General features: G+C 40.5%; 1 protein-coding gene across 6 annotated transcripts in view; it reads left to right on the forward strand.

Moving 5' to 3' along the window:
• LOC137513307 (small conductance calcium-activated potassium channel protein 2-like) overlaps positions 1–22,066 on the forward strand; it is a 204,040-nt gene that overhangs the window by 139,266 nt on the left and 42,708 nt on the right. For 4 of the 6 annotated variants that reach the window (XM_068234121.1, XM_068234124.1, XM_068234123.1 and 1 more), the window contains exons 5-6: positions 20,119–20,260; positions 20,459–20,569. In XM_068234121.1, the coding sequence (XP_068090222.1) occupies positions 20,119–20,260; positions 20,459–20,569 (253 nt within the window). Of the gene's footprint in view, positions 1–9,974; positions 10,032–18,721; positions 19,239–20,118; positions 20,261–20,458; positions 20,570–22,066 lie in introns of those variants that run through there. The other 2 variants (XM_068234126.1, XM_068234125.1) reach the window with 2 other exon arrangements.

The raw sequence follows: 22,066 nt of genomic DNA on the forward strand, positions 1-22,066 counted from the left end.
CCACTGACACTATCAAGAACAGGCCTGGAAGCGTAGAAAAGCGCAGTCTGGAAGGCCACACATGATAGTGTGGCCTGCATAGGAAGGATAGGGTTAATAAAACGAAGGGGGTGGTTATGGGAAGTGTGTGAGGTTGATAGGAAGTGGGGGGGCGGAGTTCTATCAGTCAGGCTCGAGGAAACTAAGCTCCCTCCCTCCCTCCCTTATGTTATGTTTGTTCTCTACATATGTTTTCTTGCAGGTTTTTGTTCTTGTATGGACTCTTCGTCATTGCAGCCGGAGGGGTAAGGGGCTCCAAAAAAGTTATCGATTCTGGGGTGATTTGCCTCAGGTGCAAATCTACCCGTGGTGATTAGCAACAAGTGAGAGTGTCTCGGTGGGCAAGCAGCTGTCCCTGAGCCGGTGACCGCGGCGGGGGCCGGTTACAGGCTGCTTGCCAGTTATCCTGATCTTCTACAGGTGGTGATTATACGGACCCCTTACCTCAGCTCTCTGAAGTGATCTGTCTTTTAGTGCTAATATTGTTAAATAAACGGGCTGCTCTGGCCTATTAAATCCAGCTGGCTATCCGTGTGTTTTATTGGGTTTATTCAGGGTGGGGGTGTTTCAATATCCAGGGAGGCTAGGCCACTGACACTATCATGGGTATTTTACTGTGAAACTAAATGATCACACCTGATTGAAATGCATTTATCATCTGCAGTATGACCTGTTCCATTGCATGGAATCCTTCAGGAATCTGTCTCCTCTCTTACATTTCAGGATAATCTTAACAAAATGGGGAAGTATTATTATTATTTAGTATTTATATAGCGCCGACATCTTCCGCAGTGCTGTACAGAGTATATTGTCGTGTCACTTAAAGAGGAACTGCAGTGAAAATGATGCAATAAAAAAAAATCTTCATTTTTAATCTTTCCACTCCCTGATTTACATTCTGAAATGTATCACATGGTAACATCTTTACTGCTGGCAGGTGATGTCTGTGGAAGGAGATGCTGATTTTTTTGCAGTTGGAAACAGCTGTTATTTCCCACAATGCAACAAGGCTCCCACGGTGTGATGTCTGTACCCTGGTGCTGACATCACACTGTGGGAGGGGTTTCACCACAATATTAGCCATACAGACCCCCTTGTTGATCTAGCTGCGAAAAGGTAAAGATTTCTTTTGGGAAAGAGGATATCAGCTACTGATTGGGATGAAGTTCAATCTTTGTTTACCGTTCCTCTATAACTGTCCCTTGGAGGGGCTCACCATCTAATCCCTACCATAGTCATATGTCTATGCATGTATCATGTAGCAGTGTATGTATGTCTGTGGCCGATTTTTTTCTTTTTTTAAGGGACGCTAATTAACTTATCTGTATCTTATCCGTGATATAAAATACTGCCCACTGCATATAAAATGTAAGTTTTACTATCATCAAACATTGGAATTAGTTTTGTTTTTTATACTATGCACAAGTAGGTTGCTTTATATGAACATGAAAAACAGATCTCTGGAAATTCAATTAGTTACAAAAATAAAACAGAGTATCTGCTTGCTGATTGCATAAATATTCACTTGCTTTAATATGACCCACCTAAATGATCACTGCTACAGCCAGTTTATATTCAGTCTCAGTGCAATAGAACATGTCAACCATCTGAGGAAAGGTGATTGGAAAACACAGTCAGTCAGGGAATGAATACAAAAACATTTGCAAACCACTTATCTTCCTCTAGGGAATAATGAAAGGACCACTATCATGAAAAATTGTAAAATGTAAAATGTGTGTGCATCCGTATAGAGTGTACATTTGTTTGAGAGTAAAATGCACAATAAATGCACTGTATTTTTTTCCTATGTCTCTGTCACTTACAGAAGGATTTAAAAATCTGACAGATCTGACAAGTTTAGGATTAGTTCATCTCCTCATGGGGGATTCTCAGGATTTTTTTTTGTTTTCAAAAACATTTACTGAGCAGCAGTTGCTCAGTCCAACTGCCAAAATAGTGAGCAAAATGGTGGGGAGGCTGGCCAGCATCTTTGTAAACATCTAGTCATAGAGTGCTTTTAAAAAGAAATATTGAAAATCCCCTATAAAGAGATGGAGTAATCCACAACTTGTCAGATTTGTACTGCTTATCATAAGCGACAGTCACACAGGAGAAAAGTCTGGCTGTCATAGTGCAATAATTCATAGTGCAATATAAATTGGGAGAAATGTACGTCCTACAAGTATGGTCACATGTACTTTAAATTTAGTATTTTTCGCGTTTGTGATCCCTTAAATAAGTCTTTCAATGTGAAAAGGGTTTGGCACAGCTGTAATCTATCAAGAACAAGTTATCCACTGAACATGAGTGACCATGAACAATGAGAACTAGTGAGAAAGCCATCAAGAATGAAGCAGTTTACTTGGGTGCACAGAGCAGCCGTTAGCGAACGTAGGTGTTCTTGGTAATTTATGTATTTCCTTTTGCAGTGACCTGTTTTCACTTTGACATAAAAGGTTCTGTTTATTTAACAAGCCTGCGACACGGTCACTGAGACCAATAGAGACATGGACAGGAACAGAATAGCTTTCTTTTTGTAGTGTGAGATTAGATGAGATGCAAAGCTTTTAATACTTTTATTCTTATTTTTATTAAGGTGCGTACACACGCACTACCAAATGTAACTACGGGTCCGCCGGAGCGGATCGATCAGAAACAGCCTTATCAGTCCGCCGACCGCGCGTACACACGCGCATACTGTCAGCTAACCCGTCGTTACATTTGGCAGTGCATGTGGACGCACCTTTAATATTTAGTATTTATATAGCGCCAACATCTTCTGCAGCACTTTACAGAGTATATTTAGGATTGTCACTATCTGTCTAGTCCCTACCATTGTGACTAGTGAATAGAGCTCACAATCTAGTCCCTACCATAGTCTTATCTCTATGTAAGTATCGTAGTCTAGGGCCAATTTTGGGGGAAGCCAATTAACCTATCTGTATGGTTTTGGGATGTGGGAGGAAACCGGAGTGCCCAGAGGAAACCCACATAGACAAGGGGAGAATATACAAACTCCTTGCAGATGTTGACCTGGCTGGGAATGGAACCAGGGACCCTGTGCAGCAAGGCGAGAGCACTAACCACTACGCCACTGTGTTGCTTTGTATATGTGAAGGGTTACTGAGAGCAGATAGTGAGAGGAAATCTCCCTAATGGAGACTGAATAGCATATTAACAGATCATCACTACTTCACATATTTGAAAAATCAGATCACCTATTTAGATCGCTGCATAAGGGGAGATCTGTTTTTTTTTGTTGGTGGCAGTGAGTGAGAGCTCTGATAACCAAAGTTGATTATCCTAAAGTTCATTTGAATGAAGCTGCTGACAAAATTTTGTTGTAAACAGGCAATTCACCATTGAGGCCCCTTTTGCACTTGGCCACTTTTTGCGTTGCGTTACCATTTCTGCATGCAGCACAACAGCAAATAAAATGTATGTGGACTAGTACACTGATCGTGTCGCGTTGTGCTGAAAGTGTCCGATTTGCTGCTAACCGGCCGCAGAGTCAGCAGCATGTTACCATCAGACTTTCACGGCGAGCAAATGCATTTCAATCAGTCGGTGATGCAGAAACTTTGCGTAGGCTGCGGTGGTGCAGCGTGCATGTGCGAAACTATGCAAATACAACAGGGAAGTCAGGAATCCCAGTGGTGTATATCAATGGGCCCGGGTCTGCAAATGGCGTGCGGGGGGCATCGCTATGCATATGACTCTGTCGGCGCACTGTGCCGCAGGGTCATATGAATCTATTTTTTGCAATAGTAGGCAGCTAAGAACCGCACCAAAATGTTCTGGCGAGGTGTAAAACCGCCCTAAAAGTTGGACATCCACTAGTATTGGGATTGTAGAACTCCATTTTGAAAGTTATTACTATTATTAAACCTTATTTATAAAACAGTAACATATAATGCAGCGCTGTACAATAGGCGAGACAATACAACGTCAACGTCAAACAATATAACACAGGGACAATACAGCGTTAAAGCAAACTTGAACCGAAAAATCATAATATAATGAACTGTAAGTGTAGTACGGATAAGGAATAGAACATTAGTAGCAAAGAAAAGAGTCTCATATTTTTATTTTAGTTATATAGCTTTTTTTTAACATTGCATCATTCTGTCATACTTACAGTTTACAAACCACACTCTGTATTTTAAACTATAAAACAGAGCAGAGCTAATGACCCTTTGAACGTTCCTGCTGTAAAACCTTATCACAAACTCTCTCACTGTTTCATGGTTGTTTAAGTGGTTCAGAAAATAGGAATGTCTTCGACCCAAGTTGAATCCCAGAGCTCAGAGAAGCTCTTTTGCATAGATAACAATTGAAGTTTTTTAACTCTTCCTGTACTGGAAAACAATGTGAGACTATTTTCTTTACTAGCAATGTTCTATTTCTTAGCTGTACTACACATAACACTTCATTATATAAGTTTATTTTCGCTTCAGATTTGTTTTAAACAATGGTACACAAAATAGTGAAGCACTAAACAATGGTGTGCAGATTGCAAAGCAGGGATAAATACAGAATGGTGGTAGTGAAGAGCACACAGGTAAAAGAGCCCTGTCAAATAAGCTTGCAATTAAGTTGTCGACCATTCTGTCATGGGCACCCAGCCAGGTTTACCTGCACCCTGGGGATGTCCAGTGCGCTTGCAAATAGGGTTACCCACACACACAAGGGATCATCACCTTCGATGTGCCAAACATGGTGCTCATGCACAATGTTTAGGAATCCATATGCACTTACATGGAGTTCTTCTGCATGTGTAATCAATTAAAGAGACACTGAAGCGAAAAAAAAATTATGATATTATGAATTGTATGTGTAGTACAGCTAAGAAATAAAACATTAAGATCAGATACATCGGTTTAATTGTTTCCAGTACAGGAAGATTTAAGAAACTCCAGTTGTTATCTCTATACAAAAAAGCCATTAAGCTCTACGACTTTCAAAGTCGTGGAGAGGGCTGTTTTCTGACTTTTATTATCTCAACTGTTAGTTAATTTTTTACTTTTCCTCTGCCAGAGGAGAGGTCATTAGTTCACAGACTGCTCTGAAAGAATCATTTTGAATGCTGAGTGTTGTGTATTCTGCACATATTAGAGAATGATGCAGTGTTAGAAAACACACTATATACCTGAAAATAAAAATATGAGAATATTTTCTTTGCTGCTAATCTTCTAGTAATTATTCATAGTACACAACCAATTCATTATATCATATATTTTTTTTCGCTTCAGTGTCTCTTTAAATGCTCTTGCTGTTTCTTTTGCAACTTTTGGGTAGCATTTGTGAAACCTTGAGTATTTCTGATAGTTTGATTCCTGCATATGACCTTTGCCCGTTTTCTTTAAAATGTCCAGTTGTGACCTTCCCCAACCAGTAGCCTAACCCTTGTTATGCATGTTTGCCACTAGTCCTGACCTCTTACCTAAACTTGACCATAGCCTGTGTTCTCTCTATATTCTCTGCATCTGAGCATAGTCTCACTGTTAGTGCTGCTCGCCCCTAGCGAGTCAAAAATAGGATCCCAGAAGCAGCTAAATGTTTAACGCCAAATATAAATGTATTCAAAGTTCCCTGTTCTCCATTTATTGCTATGCTCTTCACTTTTAAAGAGGAACTTCAGCCTAAACACAGGGCCGGCACTACCATAGAGGCAAAGGGGCAATTGCCCCAGGGCCACAGAGCCTGTAGGGGCCCCCAAGGTGTATCCCTATCTTAACTCTTGCTCCCCGGGGGCCTCTGCATAGTTTTTGACAGAGTAGTGTCTCACCTGTGCTCACAGGCATGTGAGACTCTATACTGCCAAAGACTCTGCAGGGGCCCCAGGAAACACAGTTAAGCTGGGAGGGTATCGGGAGGGAGCATCAATAGCCGTCTCAAGGGCCCAGAAGGGAATTTTGGCCGCTAATTCCACTTTTTGTTTGGGTGGTGTTTGTTGGGGGCCACCAGACTAATTTTGCCCTGGGGCCCCATTGTCACTAAAACCAGCCCTGCCTAAACAAACATACTGTCATTAAGTTACATTAGTTGTGTTAATTAAAATAGATAGGTAATATCATTTCTTAAAGAACAGACAAAAGTTTAATTTCATGAGGGCAGCCATCTTTTTGCTTGAAAGGAGGTGACAGGGAGCATGAGACACAGTTCCAACTGTCCTGTGTGCTGAGCATCTCTCCCAGTTGCTAGGCAACGTGAATAATAACATAGGAAATCCCATCATGCTTTGCACAGCATCAGGGAAAAAAAGCCCGGGCAGTTTTCTTTGATGGGTGGAGCTTAGCTAAAAAATACAGCTAAAAATGATGCTTTGGTAAGAAAAACAAAGTTCTGATGCTGTGAAACTGTTAAAGAAACACCAAGCCTTTTCAGTTCTGCTGAGTAGTTTTTTAGCCTGGAGGTTCACTTTAAGTTGCATCAAGGTGATCACCCCTGTATAGGGCATCAATTTGTTGGTGATAATTAACAGCAGTGGTGGAAGTCAAGGAAAGCAGGGATCCTTTTAGTTGAATCACCACATTTTTAAGTGTGAGTATGGCAATTTGCTATTTGTAAAAGTAGCCTTTATTGACAGCAACAGATTTTAGAGATATGACATGTATGGTTCCTGTTGTAATATGGCCCTTAAAGTATATCTGACCTGAGGGAAAGCTACCTAGGGTATGCACTGAGGTATGTTTATGCTGAATCTCTGTATGTTATCCATTTCTCTCCTCATTTCCCCCGATCCACATACTCATAGAATAGAAGAACAACACAGAGGTATGTAGATCCAGCATGAACATACCTCTGTGCTTACCTTAGGTAGCTGTGCCTTGGGTCAGGTATTCGTTTAGTGTATATCTTTGAAAGTAGCACCTTTGATAATCTTTTATTTGTTCTTTGGAACTTAAGTGTATACAGTGTTCTCCCCAGAATATATTTCCAGCCTTGTGGCATGAAAAAGTAGCCGGGTGGGGCTTGATGAGAGAATGCAGGGCCGGCGCTTCTCTGCACAACTCTGCTTACAGCAGAGAAGGAGGTGAGCTGACGACAGCCGGGTGCTCACCAAAACTAGCTGGGTGGAGCACCCGGTTAAAAGAGCCTGGGGAGAACACTGGTATATATTTTAACAAATAGTATGGCCATAAGAATTAAGTAACTTAGAAATACTGTATATGCTGCAGGCATTTGTATCTCTGCTGTACCTCTTGTCCCTATGCCTGCATTGCCCTTGTTGTGCTTAAAAAGAAACTGTAGTGAAAATAACATAATTAATAAAATTGCATATTTTTTCAATATTCATTTATAAATTATTTAGTCAGTGTTTGCCCATTGTAAATTTGGGCGTCAGTTGAAGCTGCTTGTAGCGTATCAGCAGTACTGCTGGTATTTTACCACGGCTTTACCTAGCCTGCCTCTCTTTTAACACTTACCTCCCCCTACATACTCCTTGAAACTAACCCTACGCATACCATACGTCTAACACTACCCACCCCTTCCTGCACATTACACAATGGGTGCTGCTATAGCCCCAATTAACACTGTAATCTATGGCGGTGCCCTAATTACCAGGCGGAGTATAACACCCAAGTTACATGCCTTACTTTCCATGACCGAAGTACTAGAGAGCAGTTCCGGCATATAAGTGTGTATGTGGATTTGGCATTCTTTTCCAGTCAGAATGATTGCTTGTCCAGGGATCTGCTCCTTTGTTTAAGGCATTAAGATGTGTACCTAGAGTTGGTGTGTAAATCTGACTTATTTTGCAATCAGGAACATAACAAACCTACTTAACCACGTCCGTACCAGTCTCTGTCCTCTTAAGGACCAGAGACTGCTGGCATGGTAAAAACGCCACCTCCCGACGAATCGCCACACATGGCGGCAGAGTGCTGAAAGCCGGTCAGGACCCGCTTTAATTGGCTCCTGACCCTGTCTATCAATGGGAGCCAATGTGATTGGCTTTCCGTGATCACACGGTCAGGAGCCAATGAAAGCTGCTCCTGACCTGCTTACAGAGCTCTGCCATCTTATAGATGGAAGAGTGAGCGAATTGTTCAGAGCGGCGAGATCATCGGTAAAGGCGGGGACGCGTCATTCATCAGGACGTTGCCAGTCAGAGCGGCAGCACCACCTGCTGGATGTAGATTCATACTGCATCGGTCAAGAACCAGTTAAACTCTATCTCCCTTTTCTGTAAGAAAAAAGGTTCTTGGCTATCATCTTTATAGGCTGAAAGAACTTGAACAAGCTTCATCACTGTAACATACCTGTGATTGCTCTGGAGCTGCGCAAATGTTGCACTGCAATAATCTTCTGGCGTTCTTGACAGGAAATGATGAATGTGTGTGATTATACCAGTTGCAAAGATGCATCTGCAGTATGTGCACTAATGTGTAATTGTTTGCCCTGTGTAATTAATTATTTGTAGCAAAAATGCCAGAGACAAACCAAACCCTACACTGTCGCCATGGTCTCCAGGAAGTTCATTTTGAATTTATAATCCTAGCAGCTCTCACAAAGAGGAGGCAACAATTTTGGCAGTCTGTCAGGGATTATGGGACTGTTTTGATAACTACCCTTCAAACATTTTGAAAATGAAGTATTAATACGCACCAACTGCTGAAAGGACACATTTAGACATATTCATCCAACAGCAGGTCATCAGTGGCAATATATTGAAACACTTAAATTCCTGACCTCCCTGTGAGCCTCAGTTACCATCTTACACATTGATTTTGATGAACTATAAAGTACTGTACACGCAGCAGAACACTGTTGATAATGCATGTTACTATGTTAAAAAAAAAGGGTTTGCTATTTCAACACATATTCCATTCCCATGTGAAGAAGCTGTTTATGCTACCAACAATGTGCTTGATTTACTAAGGATCTCCTGTACTGGACAATATTAGTAAACGTTCAAGCTTGAACTGAATTTACTTAACATTGTCTGCCATTGGGCATAAAAAAAATGTAACATCCCTTGCCTCGGTCATATCAGACCATAACTAAACGGTTAGCAAATTAGCATCTTTGCAACAGCAGGTTGATGTGCAGTAGCAAACTTAAAACAAAAACAAAAAAACAGATTATAGAGGTTATTGTGGATTTAAAATAAAAAAAGGCCGTTCTGTGATCAATCATCTGCCTTAACACAGTTTCCCTAAACTCTCACTAGTCACCATTATGATCTGATATGATCCAGAAGAGAGCAAGCTCATGCACTGATAAGTCAGTTCAAAGGTGTGAAACATAGTTGAGGAACTGTATTAGTTTGAACATAAGATATGATGGTGTTTATGTTTTCCTACAACAGTTTACACAGAAGGAAGCAAGTGCAAATGCTTCTACTTTCTCATTCATATGTGCTTTAGCATTTCTTATCTAACATGCAGCAGTTTGGAAATGTGGCTGTTTTGAAATGGGAAGTTAGTGTCTGACAGTAGAGTCTAATGCACTACAATGGGTTGGGGAAATAGGTAAGAACTTGGAGTTAATATGAAACAACTGCAGCAACCTCTAAAATGCTTCCCCTTTCTTTCCTGTTGCCTTCCCTTTCCTTCCACTTTCACTGCTTGATCTCCATGACAGCACTTAGATACAATCTTCATTGAATCCATTAAAGACATACAAAAACTATACAATTTGGGGATCCTTTCATTCCCAGCATGACCTACCTGTTTGCTCAATGTTCATCTAAGCATGTTAATTATTTAGCAAAGAGTGGCCATATGGTATCTCTGAGAATTCAGAAAAAGAATTGAATATTAAAGTATCTCTGTCTTTAGGCTAAGGTACTTGAACTAGTGACCGGACTGAAAACAGTGAAAGGAGTGGCTATGGTAACCAACTCTGCCACTGTAATTGATGCACAGGCTGAAGGGCATTATAGCATCTCAGCACCATGCATCTGCTGACTTAGCATAGCTGATCCACTATCATCACTGGATCATCTCCCGCTGAGTGAGCTGAGACATACTGTACTACTTACAGTAGGTGCTGTAAATCTAGCATTCCGTCACAGACACTCTGACTGTTTTCAGCCTTGTTATTAGAATAACCACCCTAGCCTAGTGACAGATTTGCTTTAAGGATTTCTTATATATGCAACGTTGGTATGGTAAAATTGGATATGGCACAGGAGTCCTAGAATGAATTCTTTTCTGGAGCACTTATAAGTTATCTGGCTTATTGACCATTGGTGTCTGTGAATCAAGGCAATGATTTAAAAAAAAGTTGTAAAGTCAAATTATTTCTGGTCTTACAAAAGAATATAAAGTATTAAATAGGAGCCCAGTAAACAGCAATGGAACCTGACCTTTTGTAATTTGGCTGGAAGCGTTCTTGTCTCATTGCCACAGAAAGATACTAAACAGACCAGGTTTTAGTGGCTAGAATGTGATCAGTGAAGGATAGTCAACAGCTAGAGGTTGTTAATACAGAAGTAGGATGTGTATAATGAAACTTACACCAGTTTACTGCAGTCATGTGATGAATGCCTTCTTACAGCTTACAGCTCTTTTCATTGTGTTATATGATGAAGCCATTTATGCTTTAGGATTAAAAGAACACTGAAGTGAGAGGAATGGGGACATGTCATTGCCAACTTTCTTTTAAAAATACTACTTGCCTGGGTGTTAAACTGAAAGTTTGTCTTTTGGCTATATTATTAATAACAAAACATAGTAGAAGCTGCCATTATTGTTACATTTTGGGCCATCTACTTTATTCCTGGTTTTCTGTTTAGGCTAGACGTACAGATTTTAGAAATGGTATACAATCAAAATCTGCCGTATACACTCGAATACAAGTCGAACTTGTGTATAAGTCGACTCTAGTATTCAACTGCAATTATTCACTACCTTTTATGCAGCCCAGTATTTCCCCCTTTCTTTGTTAATTGTTGTGGCCAGGACTTTCTTGGCATTTAATTTCCTCAAAGTATAACTTACCACAGGCTAAATTGCTGCAAATGAGAATTTCACTAGTAGTACACACATAACTCAATGCCCACAGTGTTGCCTGTGACTCGTGTATAAGTCCACCCCTATACTTTTATAAAGGGAATCAGACCTAAATTTCTAGACTTATACTCAAGTATATACAGTGCCTTCTTGCCAGAGTGCCACACTAAAGATCTAATTTCCCTCTCCTTGCTGCAGCCACAAGCTCTGTATGTCTTGCTGCAGTAGAAGGCTATGGTACTTCTTTTCTGTGGTTTCTACCTGAGACCCACCTCCCCCATTTTCTTCCCTACTCAGTCTCCCATGGAATAGTTTCCTAATTACTGCTCAGTTAACCGAACCATTGGTCAATGTGGCCTCCTTTTAAATAGGTTTTAGTTAGATTCAAAGTTGTTGTTTTTTTAAAAGTAAGTTAGATTCAATGTTTAGATCAAATCTGTCATCTAATCTATTAGTGATTCACTAACCCAAAACAAGCATGCAACCAATATGGGCATGTCCACATCTGCCCTGCAACACCTGCCCACAGGCATTGCCAGGTCATCCTTTAAAGTGCTGCTCTTATTTACACTGAGAGCAGCGAACTCATGGAAATAAATTCCAGTTGTTGGATGGGTGGCTTCATGCATGCATATTGAATGGGACCATGCCAAACATATCAGTGTGCCAGGAGCAGTGCTGGGTGGCGTGCATTACTCTGCACTGCTGCATCTGTGGGTACACCTTTAACGTTGGGAACGTTGCCTACTGTATATGATTTTTCAAGGTCATTGATGCACTAAACAGGAAGTTTTACTATCTTAACAGGTTTCTTTTGCCAAAACCAAGACCAGTAAAATACATTCTTTAAACTGAACGGAAGGCATGCAAGCATTTATACTGTACGGAACGCACGCAAGCATTTATACTGTATGGGGAGCTTGAAGACTCAATCAGTGTCTAGCATGCATGTCCTGTCTGCACTTAGGACCTGTTTCCAATACAAGCGAATTTTGGATGCAGAAAAACTGACTCCAATGAATGCCTATGGGCCTGTTTCCACTAAACGCGATTTTACTGATGCAAATTTTCCATAGGCATTCATTGGAGTCAGTAGTGGAAATAGACCCTTAGTGTGCAAATATGGCATTAGAAATATTCTGCTGGAAAACCAAATTCCTCAGTTGAACTGGCATTAATGTGGACAGGTCGTGGGAGAGTACAGTTTTTGGTGGATTGGCTTTGTTTCCTATCTAGAGCCATAATAGTGGGGAAGTTAAGATGGATTGGGTGAACAATGAGAATTACATGGAACCATAAAGTCTGTTCAGCTAATCATCTGTGTGGGGCGTTAATAGGCACATGTAGATGTGAGCTGAACAAAAGATCTCTTCTACGTTTGGAAATTTGGGCATTGACCTAGACAGTAATATTAATTATAGCTATAGCGGTACCCAGTGGACATTTTGGGTGCTGCAGGCGACAGGACAGCCGAAGCATCTGAAATAGCAACGGAAGGACAGATAGTTGCGGAAAGGGAGGACATTAGCAGCAGAGTGACAGATAGTGAGCAGCGGGGATAAGTGATCGGGGCATGGGGTTCAGCTGTTGTGTAGCTGAACCCCACATAGATACTAAAGTGTTAGCCGTAGGGATAGTGTAAAGCGAAGGATAGGGGTAGGTTAGTATTAGGAGTAGGTGAGGGAAGAGTAATGTGTGAAGAAGTTTAGGAGGAGTGAATTTGAATATTGGTTTGATTACTGATATTCTACTTTCGGTATCAGCCAGCACCTAATAGTAGGATATTGGTAATTTTGCCAATATCCTACTGGCGGCTTCTCCTGGCACCCAAATCTTTGCACGTCCTTATTGCATGTACGTCTCACAAGAACTATGTCAGAAGCCTTATAGTCTTGAAACAGAGGGGCTGTGCATAAACAGTTGTGGATGGACACATATATATTGAAAATCACTTTATATCAATTTTCAGTGACCACCAGTGACTTCTACATTTTCTGCCTGCGCACTTACATGGCCAGGTTTTAGTTCACTTTCAAGGGCTCATTCCCATCACCTCAGACATTGCATAGAAAGCAATATCTGACATTTTAACACTCTTGCCTTGTGAGGCAGTGCATTTTCAAAACACACTGCTGCCCATATTTCTGTCCCTTTAGTGTGATTTCCCTACAATGTGAAACCTGGCTTTATATTGTAAAATCAGCCTAAAGAAAACCTAAATTGAAAGTGTTTTCTGACTCCGTTCTAAAGGTGGCCACACACCATACAATTTTTTAAATATCTGTTCAATTTAAGAATTGCAATACATTTTTCTGACTGATTGTAACATTCCAAAAATATGACCAATGTACCACTCACCTATGTTCAATTTTTTACCCAATTATGATAAAAATGATTGGAAACTCTGAGAAAATTGCTTCGGTGTGCATATTAATAAATTGACAATTTAACACACACCATACAATCTTTAGAGAAATTGAACAAAAATATCTGGCATTCCGGATAGATAAAAATCGAAAAAAATGGGAAATTCGGTCAGATTTTCAGTCGAATGAAAAAAAAGCTTTTGATTTTTTTCGGGAGATCCGATCATTTTTATCGAATTGCCGTAAAATCGGATCATTTTATTGTATCGTGTGTGGCCACCTTAAGTATGATACTAGCCGGTCTTTCACACCGTTTGCACTGCCTCTAAAACCTTTTACATCTTTAGCCTTAAGAGGATATACAGATCAGGTGTGCTCATGCTCTAACACTGCATACACACACAAGATGAATGTCACCCAGCAGGGATATGGACCTGGTCCTTTGGGCGCCAGTTTAGGATGAGGTCTGTAGGTTAGCGACGCATTCTTTTTCTTTGGGGGGGGGGGGGGAGCAGCAAACAAAAGAGTGGGCAAGGAGAGAGAGAAGAAGAATACCCTTGGCACATCTGGAATGTTCAGGGGCCACTCTATACATTGTAGGTTCTTGGCTGAGGCGGCCATCACCAGCCACCTCTGCCAAAAATTATGTCTGTCGGTGCAGCTTAAAGGACCACTATTGTGAAACATTGTAAACATTTAAACAAATATTTATAAGTATATTTTTCCCAGAGTGATATGCAGCATAAATTCCTTTTTCTTCTATGTTGCTGTCACTTACATTAGGCAGTAAAAGTCTGACAGGTTTTGTGCTATATCCATCTCCTCATGGGGGATTGTCAGTCTTTGCTTTACTTTTTACAAAAACACTCTATGGAAAGGTTCTGTAAAGGGTGCTGGCCAACCTCCCTACTCAATTGCACGCTATTTTGGCAGTTGGACTGAGGAACTTCCATTCAGTAAGTGCTATGAAAATAGAGAAAACTTAGAGAACACCCATGAAAAGATGGAATAGTCTAAAACTTGTCAGATTTGAACACCTACTATAAGTAGTGGTGAGCTAAGAATAAGGTCTTTATAGTGCATTTTTCTCTGGAACAAATTTACATTTTATACTTATGCATACACATGTATTTTAAAATTTACAATTTTTCAAGATAGTGGTCCTTTAACTTCACTGGCTGCATGCTTGTCACAAGTGTGACTCCTTTATGGCCCATACTCACGGGCTACATCAGTGGCCTGTCGCCAGCACACGTGAGCGTGTGCGCGACAGGCCGGCGACAGCTCGTCGCCAGCTCCCTCCGCGTACACACGCGGAAGAGGGATCAGCTGTGCAACGGAAGCTGTCGCCGAGGTTTCCCCCCCCCCCCCTCGCCGGAAGCGCCGTCTATTTTCAATTATGTTGCTGTCGCTAGTCCGCATACTCACGCAGACTAGCGACAGTTGCGGCGGAGTTTCGGCGGCAACTGTCGCCAGGTGATTGGCCGCGTCAATCGCCCGGCGACATCAGCGACGAGCGACGGTTCGGGGTGCAACGCCTCATACTCGCGGGCGACCTGTCGCCGCAACACGCGCGCGCCGCATGTTGCGGTGACAAATGTAGCCCGTGAGTATGGGCCATAACAACTAAAGTCAAAAGACCATGACAGCCAGGCAAAAGACATTTTTTAAATGGGGCAACAAGGACATTTTCTCTATTCCTCTCACTGACTATTTGCAGAAAATGCTCAGTTTGGAAGCACAGAATGTAAGTTAAGATAGACAGTGTGACTGTTAATGTGGTCATACACACATAGATTGCCACCTGATGTGGCAAAATAAGCAACCCCTCTCTAACCGGAATCTGATCAGAGAGCATTCAATTCCTATCATACACAGCACATCGATTTTCAATAGATTTCAGCAGGAGATGACGCTTATCACTAGCAATAGCTAAGTCAAAAATACATAATATTTCTCTGTACGAATATAATCTCCCCCTCCCCCATAGGTTTATGTGAATGATGTTTAAAGGTTCCTCTGTAACGGCTTTATTGAATAACTATACTAGAGAGGCTCATCATAATATTATTAAGTGTGGAAACTAAAATTTGGTATTATAATATTGGCCTTATTAAATTTGCCTTTCCTGTTTGCCTTGATGAGCAGACCTTACCAGTCTGCAGCTGGTATGAAAATGGCCAATGTTGGTAATCATAAAGGGGATCGTTTCTGATTCTGAATAACTCCTAAACTGGAAATGGTAGATGACTTTGCGTCACCTGGATCCATTCTAAGGAGATGGGGGAACTTTTGCAAGCAATGAAGTTCCCGGATGGTTGCAGCATGCAGAAAAGCCTACCATCCATGTGCTTAAGCATGTCCCTTACATGCTGCATGCTTGCGGCATGCATGTGAGGACTATGAGTGCTTACTTTGCTCATGGCTCTGAGAAGTTAGTTAGAAAGCTCATTTTGAAAGCATGCAGTCAGCATGGTCATGTTTAAAGGCTCAGTCCTTAACTGCACTTTTTTTTTTCAAGTCATGCACCAACTGTGTGCCAGAAAAGGGTGTTGACTTTTTCAGGAACTAGCGTCTTTAAAAAGATAGTCTGACCCTACTAGGACCAAAGTGTTCTAATGATAAAACCATGATCATATGACCAAATCTTTCATCTTAAAGCAAATCTGTCAATAAGAAAACCAAGCTGAGACCCTCTGCAAAATTAGTTTCAAGGTCTTAAATCCATGCTGCTGTAGTTCTGTAATCAGAGAAGGAGAAAAAACATTTTTTGCATTTTAAGACTTGTACATAGAGTCTAATCATTTACATGACAAATGTAAAAAAGCCTAACTGGACTATGGCCATCCAACAATACTCAGTGTCTGTGAACAGCACATAATTACTCAATACTCAGCACCAAGTTATTACTATACTGGCATACTCAGCATAGCTATTTGCTTAAAGCGGACCCAAACCAAACATTTTTTTTATTCAACATATTTAGTTTCACCACTCTGACACATACAAAGATAAATAAACACTCCTTCAAGCCTATGAGCATTTCAGTGCATGCTTTTCACCCTTCTCTTTTCATAACTAGGGTTATACAGGTGGCAGCCATTACTTCTGAGCTTAGTAGGAGATTTTAGATCATGGGTGTGTTTGTCATCAGCTACCCTGACTCACGGGGGCATCATCTACGTGAAATCTCACACACGCTCCCCTGTGACATCATCAGTAGCAGCCTGTGTTTTGTTTTTTATCTCCTCCACCAGTCTGCCGGATTCTGTCCCGGCAATATGAAAGGAAGAGAGGGGTTCCTCCAATAAATGTAAAATATTTTATATTTGTCATTATGCAGCTGAAAAAGAGGCTGCTATTTATTATTATAAGTTAGAAAATAGATTTTATTTCTGCAATCTTGTATTTTTATTTTGGGTCCACTTTAATATTACATTTACTGCTTGTGTAAATAAAAAATATAGTTGACAGATTTTTTTTAAGATACTCATGATCTCCTTCTGTATAGGGTCCACTCATAATTTTGGCTATTACTATCAAATTTCTTGTGTGGATGACACAGTCATATGATGATTGTATGATCAAAATAGGACTTTACTACCATACGTCTAACTGTGAAAAACAAACTCGTCTCATAATTAGTTGAACGTAAGATGGTTGCATTGGGTATATGTTTTCAAGTCCACTCAGTAGCCAGAAAAAGAGAAAACATCTTTTCAGTACCATGATGAACCACTGTTATCCTGATCAGAGCTACCTTACCTAAAAGCAGTAACCTCTACAAGAGTCCTCTAGCATCCCAATATTGAGAAATCGGTGGAAGTGATTTCTTAAAAAGATAAGCAGTTAATATAAGCAAAGTTTATGTATGTTTATTTTAATTGTATTATAATGTGCAGAGAAATTACAATTTTTTTTTCTTAATCCTACTGCACTTGATCCGGTTAATGATATTATTATTTTATATTGATACATTTTTATGAGATCAATCATCTACAAATGTTGTATTTCCGGTCTTTGCAAACTGTCGACTAAATTTTAGATCATCATTGTAGCGCTGCAGTTGAAAATGAGATGATAGTTCTGTATTATGATGCTGAAGTTAAATTATTGGCAATCAACATTTATAACTAGAGGACATCATCTGCGGGACCTTCTTTGTTTCCTTTCAAGCTTGTTGAAATCTGGCTCTTGTTAAACTAGTGTCCCAAAGAGCAAACAACATTTTACTGCTTGAAGATGAAAATGTAGAAGGAAAGCCATAGTCTGACTTACAAACAGAATTGTTGCACCATTTAGTGAATTCAACCCATGGAAACAGGTTCACTAAATTTTCCCAGCCCATGGAAGCAGGTCCACTCAATTTTCCCAGCCCACAGGAGCAGGTCCACTCAATTTTCCCAGCCCATGGAAGCAGGTCCACTCAATTTTCTAAGCCCATGGGAGCAGGTCCACTCAATTTTCACAGCCTACGGAAGCATGTCCACTCAATTTTCCCAGCCCACGTGAGCAAGTCCACACAATTTTCCCAGCCCGCAGCAGCAGGTCCACTAAATTTTCCCAGCCCACGGAAGCAGGTCCACTCAATTTTCCCAGCCCACAGGAGCAGGTCCACTCGATTTTCCCAGCCCATGGAAGCAGGTCCACTCAATTTTTCCAGCCCACAGGAGCAGGTCCACTCAATTTTCCCAGCCCATGGAAGCAGGTCCACTGAATTTTCGAAGCCCATGGGAGCAGGTCCACTCAATTTTCCCAGCCAATGGAAGCAGGTCCACTCAATTTTCCCAGCCCACAGGAGCTGGTCCACTCAATTTTCCCAGCCCACGTAAGCACGTCCACTCATTTTTCATCACACAGAGATGAAGAAATTGCTTGAGAATCTTGTTAATACACTATTTCTAAAGAGATATGGGACATTCATGTAAAGAACATTTTTTTATAGGAATATGGATGCAAAGTCAAAGAATATCCAGTGCTGAAGTTTCCTCATGAGGAGCCTTTGGATACATGATCCTGAACTAGCTTCCACCCAATATCATCACACCAGTAATAGTGAACGCCACAAAGGGTTTCCCAGGGATACAGTGGGAATTTTGTAACTATTGATGAGAGCTTTTCTTTAAATGTTTTTTTACACAGGAAAACCTCAGTTCAAAAACTGCCATTTTAAATTCTTGCACATGCTAATGATATAGCCTCATGAAGCTAAATGGCCAGGGAAGCATCTCCATTAGCCATAAACACTGATGTTGTAACTTGAGTTGGAGCAGCTGGAGCAGCAGTTACAGGCACCAGTAAAGTAAACTGAAGATGATATAAACTCAGAGAACTTTCATGCGGACTGAAAGATTTGAAAGTCTTTTGCTGCTCTCTTCAACAAGTGAAGTCCCACAGAGGTTCAGGCAGAAAGCAAGTGAAGACACTGGCACTAATAGGAAATTAATGTATTGTGTTACCAGCATAAATAAGGTCTTAATAAAAAAGCTGAAGACATATGCTGGGTTCTCTTAAAGTACCCAGCACAGTTTGATGGAAAGTTTGCTATTGAACAGCTCTCTAATTGCAACCTTCGATTTTGCGCAACTGACAAGAGCTGACTTCCTGTTTGCAAGGGATGCACGGACATGGAAGACTCTCTAATTGCATCCTTCGATCTTGCCCAACTGACAAGAGCTGACTTCCTGTTTGCAAGGGAAGCACGGACATGGAAGACTCTCTAATTGCATTCTTCGATCTTGCCCAACTGACAAGAGCTGACTTCCTGTTTGCAAGGGATGCACGGACATGGAAGACATTATTTTTCAAATTTACAATGGTGATAAGGGAAATTTGAGGATAGCTGAAATGAAGAAGCACAGGAAACCAGGTAAGAGAAGGCAGCAGTGCAGTAGTGAAACACACATCAATTTAGCACCCACTGGAGTTTCTTTGTGCCAAATAGGATTCACATATAGGCGCACAGTCACTGTTTTTCTGGCAACTGAGTGTTTTATCTGTGAAAAAAAAGTGTTTAGAATCATAAGGTGCAAAGGTTCCCTTAAAGGGGAACTGAAGAGAGAGGTATATGGAGGCTGTCATGTTTATTTCCTTTTAGACAATACCAGTTGCCTGGCAGCCCTGCTGATCCTCTGCCTCTAATACTATTAGCCATAGCCCCTGAACAAGCATGCAGCAAATCAGGTGTTTCAGTGGTTCAGACTTATAAGTCTGATCTGACAAGACTAGCTCCATGCTTGTTTCTGGTTTTAATCAGATACTACTGCAGAGAAATAGACCAGCAGGGCTGCCAGGCAACTGGTATTGATTAAAAGGAAATAAACATGACAGCCTCCATATACCTCTCTCTTCAGTTCCCCTTTAAGAGTGACGTTTATTTGGTTTCTAATAAAAACGTGAGTATTTCTTCATCCATTGTTAAATAAAATTAATTTCTTTTTATTATTGGAACCATAGACTCTTTCTGGCCAACAAAAATCTGAATATGTAAAATATAAGTTCACTTGGGTCCTAGATAAAAAAAAAATCCCTTGAAGAAGCAACACTCCAGGATTGGGTCTTTAAACTCCTTAGATATCAGACTTTGGACACTTTTATTTTTAATGTTAAAGAAGGCTGGGAAGACTAACTTGTTCCCAACCTATATTGCATTCATTTAAAAATGCTGCATGGCGGGTGATTTAGAATTTTCAGCTCTCTTTTGCTAGTCTTACTTACACATATTCTCTTCTGTTTGTTCTTCCCAACAGGTATCATGACAAACAGGAGGTGACCAGTAACTTCCTGGGTGCCATGTGGCTCATTTCTATCACATTCCTGTCAATTGGTTATGGAGACATGGTGCCTAACACATACTGTGGAAAGGGAGTCTGTCTACTCACTGGTATTATGGTAAGACTACAAGTAGTTGTTTGTTCCTAATTATTCTCCTGATCCAATCTCCATTGTCTTGGTTTGTCTGTCTTCTGTACTGTTACTCATCAATAAGGATAGTAATCCTGCTCTATATTTCTTGCCTGATTTTTGGTTAATTTGTGCACCTTTTTCTTGGTCTATACTCTCCAGTGAACATGTCTTTTCATTCCTTAGGGTGCAGGTTGTACAGCTCTGGTTGTTGCCGTTGTTGCAAGAAAGTTGGAACTCACCAAAGCGGAGAAACACGTACACAACTTTATGATGGACACACAACTTTCAAAGCGGGTACCTAACATTCCAGAGGGCTGGGATGGGATTGCACGTGGTGGGTGGTATGGCTGGCAGTTGGAGGGTTAGGGACATTTATTGAAATAAAAAAAAGCAAATGTGTATAGTTCACAATCTATGTGAGCTTACGCGTAGCTTTCTAGCTAGGCCTGAAAACAATATAAAGATGATCAAGGATTCCATCTGTGTTTTTAAAAATCCCAGTAGCTCTGGCATAATCACGAGTTGTAATGGTCTACTTTGAATTCTCTAATACAGTTTAAGGGATCCTGAAGAGCATTGCAGAATTTTAGAGTGATGCCAAGACTGAATGTCTATTATTAATATCGAAGATAGATCCATCTTCTTTCATGGTGTTATATAAAGTACAATACATGGGTGGGTAAAATACATGAATAGTTTATGCATAGTAAAGTGTAACATAAGTGCATACATAAAGTATGTGAATAATAAACTCATAGTACTGTGGGAGAGTATTTTCATCAAACAGAAAAATATAGACCTCAGCTTACTATGTAGATGTATTATTGCTTTCCTAATTTTTATAGCGAGTTAGTTGCACCTTGCTATGCCCTATGGTGGTGGTGTAGTGGCTGTTCTGTTTGTGTTTGTATGGGTTTTCTCAAGGTACTACAATTTAATCCCCCCCCCCCCCCCCAAAAAAAAAATACTGACAAGTTAACTGCTTTCCCCTACAACTAACATTAGTCTTTGACAGGGACAAATTACTATGATAGAGATTGGATTGAGAGCTTTAGTGACATACATAACTAAATATGCTGTACAGTGCTGAACGTGTCAGTCCTATATATACAATAACAACAATATTATAAGCCCAACCAGACCCCACAACAACGCTCTGTCCAAGCAGACACAAGTCTCTGCACACAGGAAAAAGGGGTGCAAAAAAACAGTGAGCGAGCAGGCTGAGGATACGTGGGAAGCTGTCATGCTAGTACTCATTATTCTAACGGGCCTTAGAGCTAGTGTGTATGTATGTATATATATATATATATATATATATATATATATATATATATATATATATATATATATATATATATATATATATAGTTTGTAATGGTATTACAGAGGTTGGTGGTCTTATTTAGTGTAAAATCAATCTTAATTATTATATTTCAAAATTATGACTTAATGTTAGTCCAATACTTTCATAATGGTGAACAAGACCATCCAAATGTGAACGAAGCTTCCTTACCCCAAGACTTAGTCAGCAAGTTGATGAGGATTCCTACTCCCGTAAGTAGCTATAGGCGGGGACAGCATACCATTGCATGGCCAGTTTGAATGGCTAATAGACCATATTTATTCATTTATTTTTAGTATTTATACATTGCCAACATATTACACAGCGCTGTACAGAGTATATTGTCACTGACTGTCCCTCACAATCTAGTCCCTAGTCCTTACCATAGTCATATGTCTATTAGGGATGATCGAAATGAGCAAATTCCGTTCCGCTGGAATTGCAGA

The sequence above is a fragment of the Hyperolius riggenbachi genome, chromosome 1 (genome assembly GCF_040937935.1).
Source record: "Hyperolius riggenbachi isolate aHypRig1 chromosome 1, aHypRig1.pri, whole genome shotgun sequence".
NCBI classification, from domain to species: Eukaryota; Metazoa; Chordata; class Amphibia; order Anura; family Hyperoliidae; genus Hyperolius; species Hyperolius riggenbachi.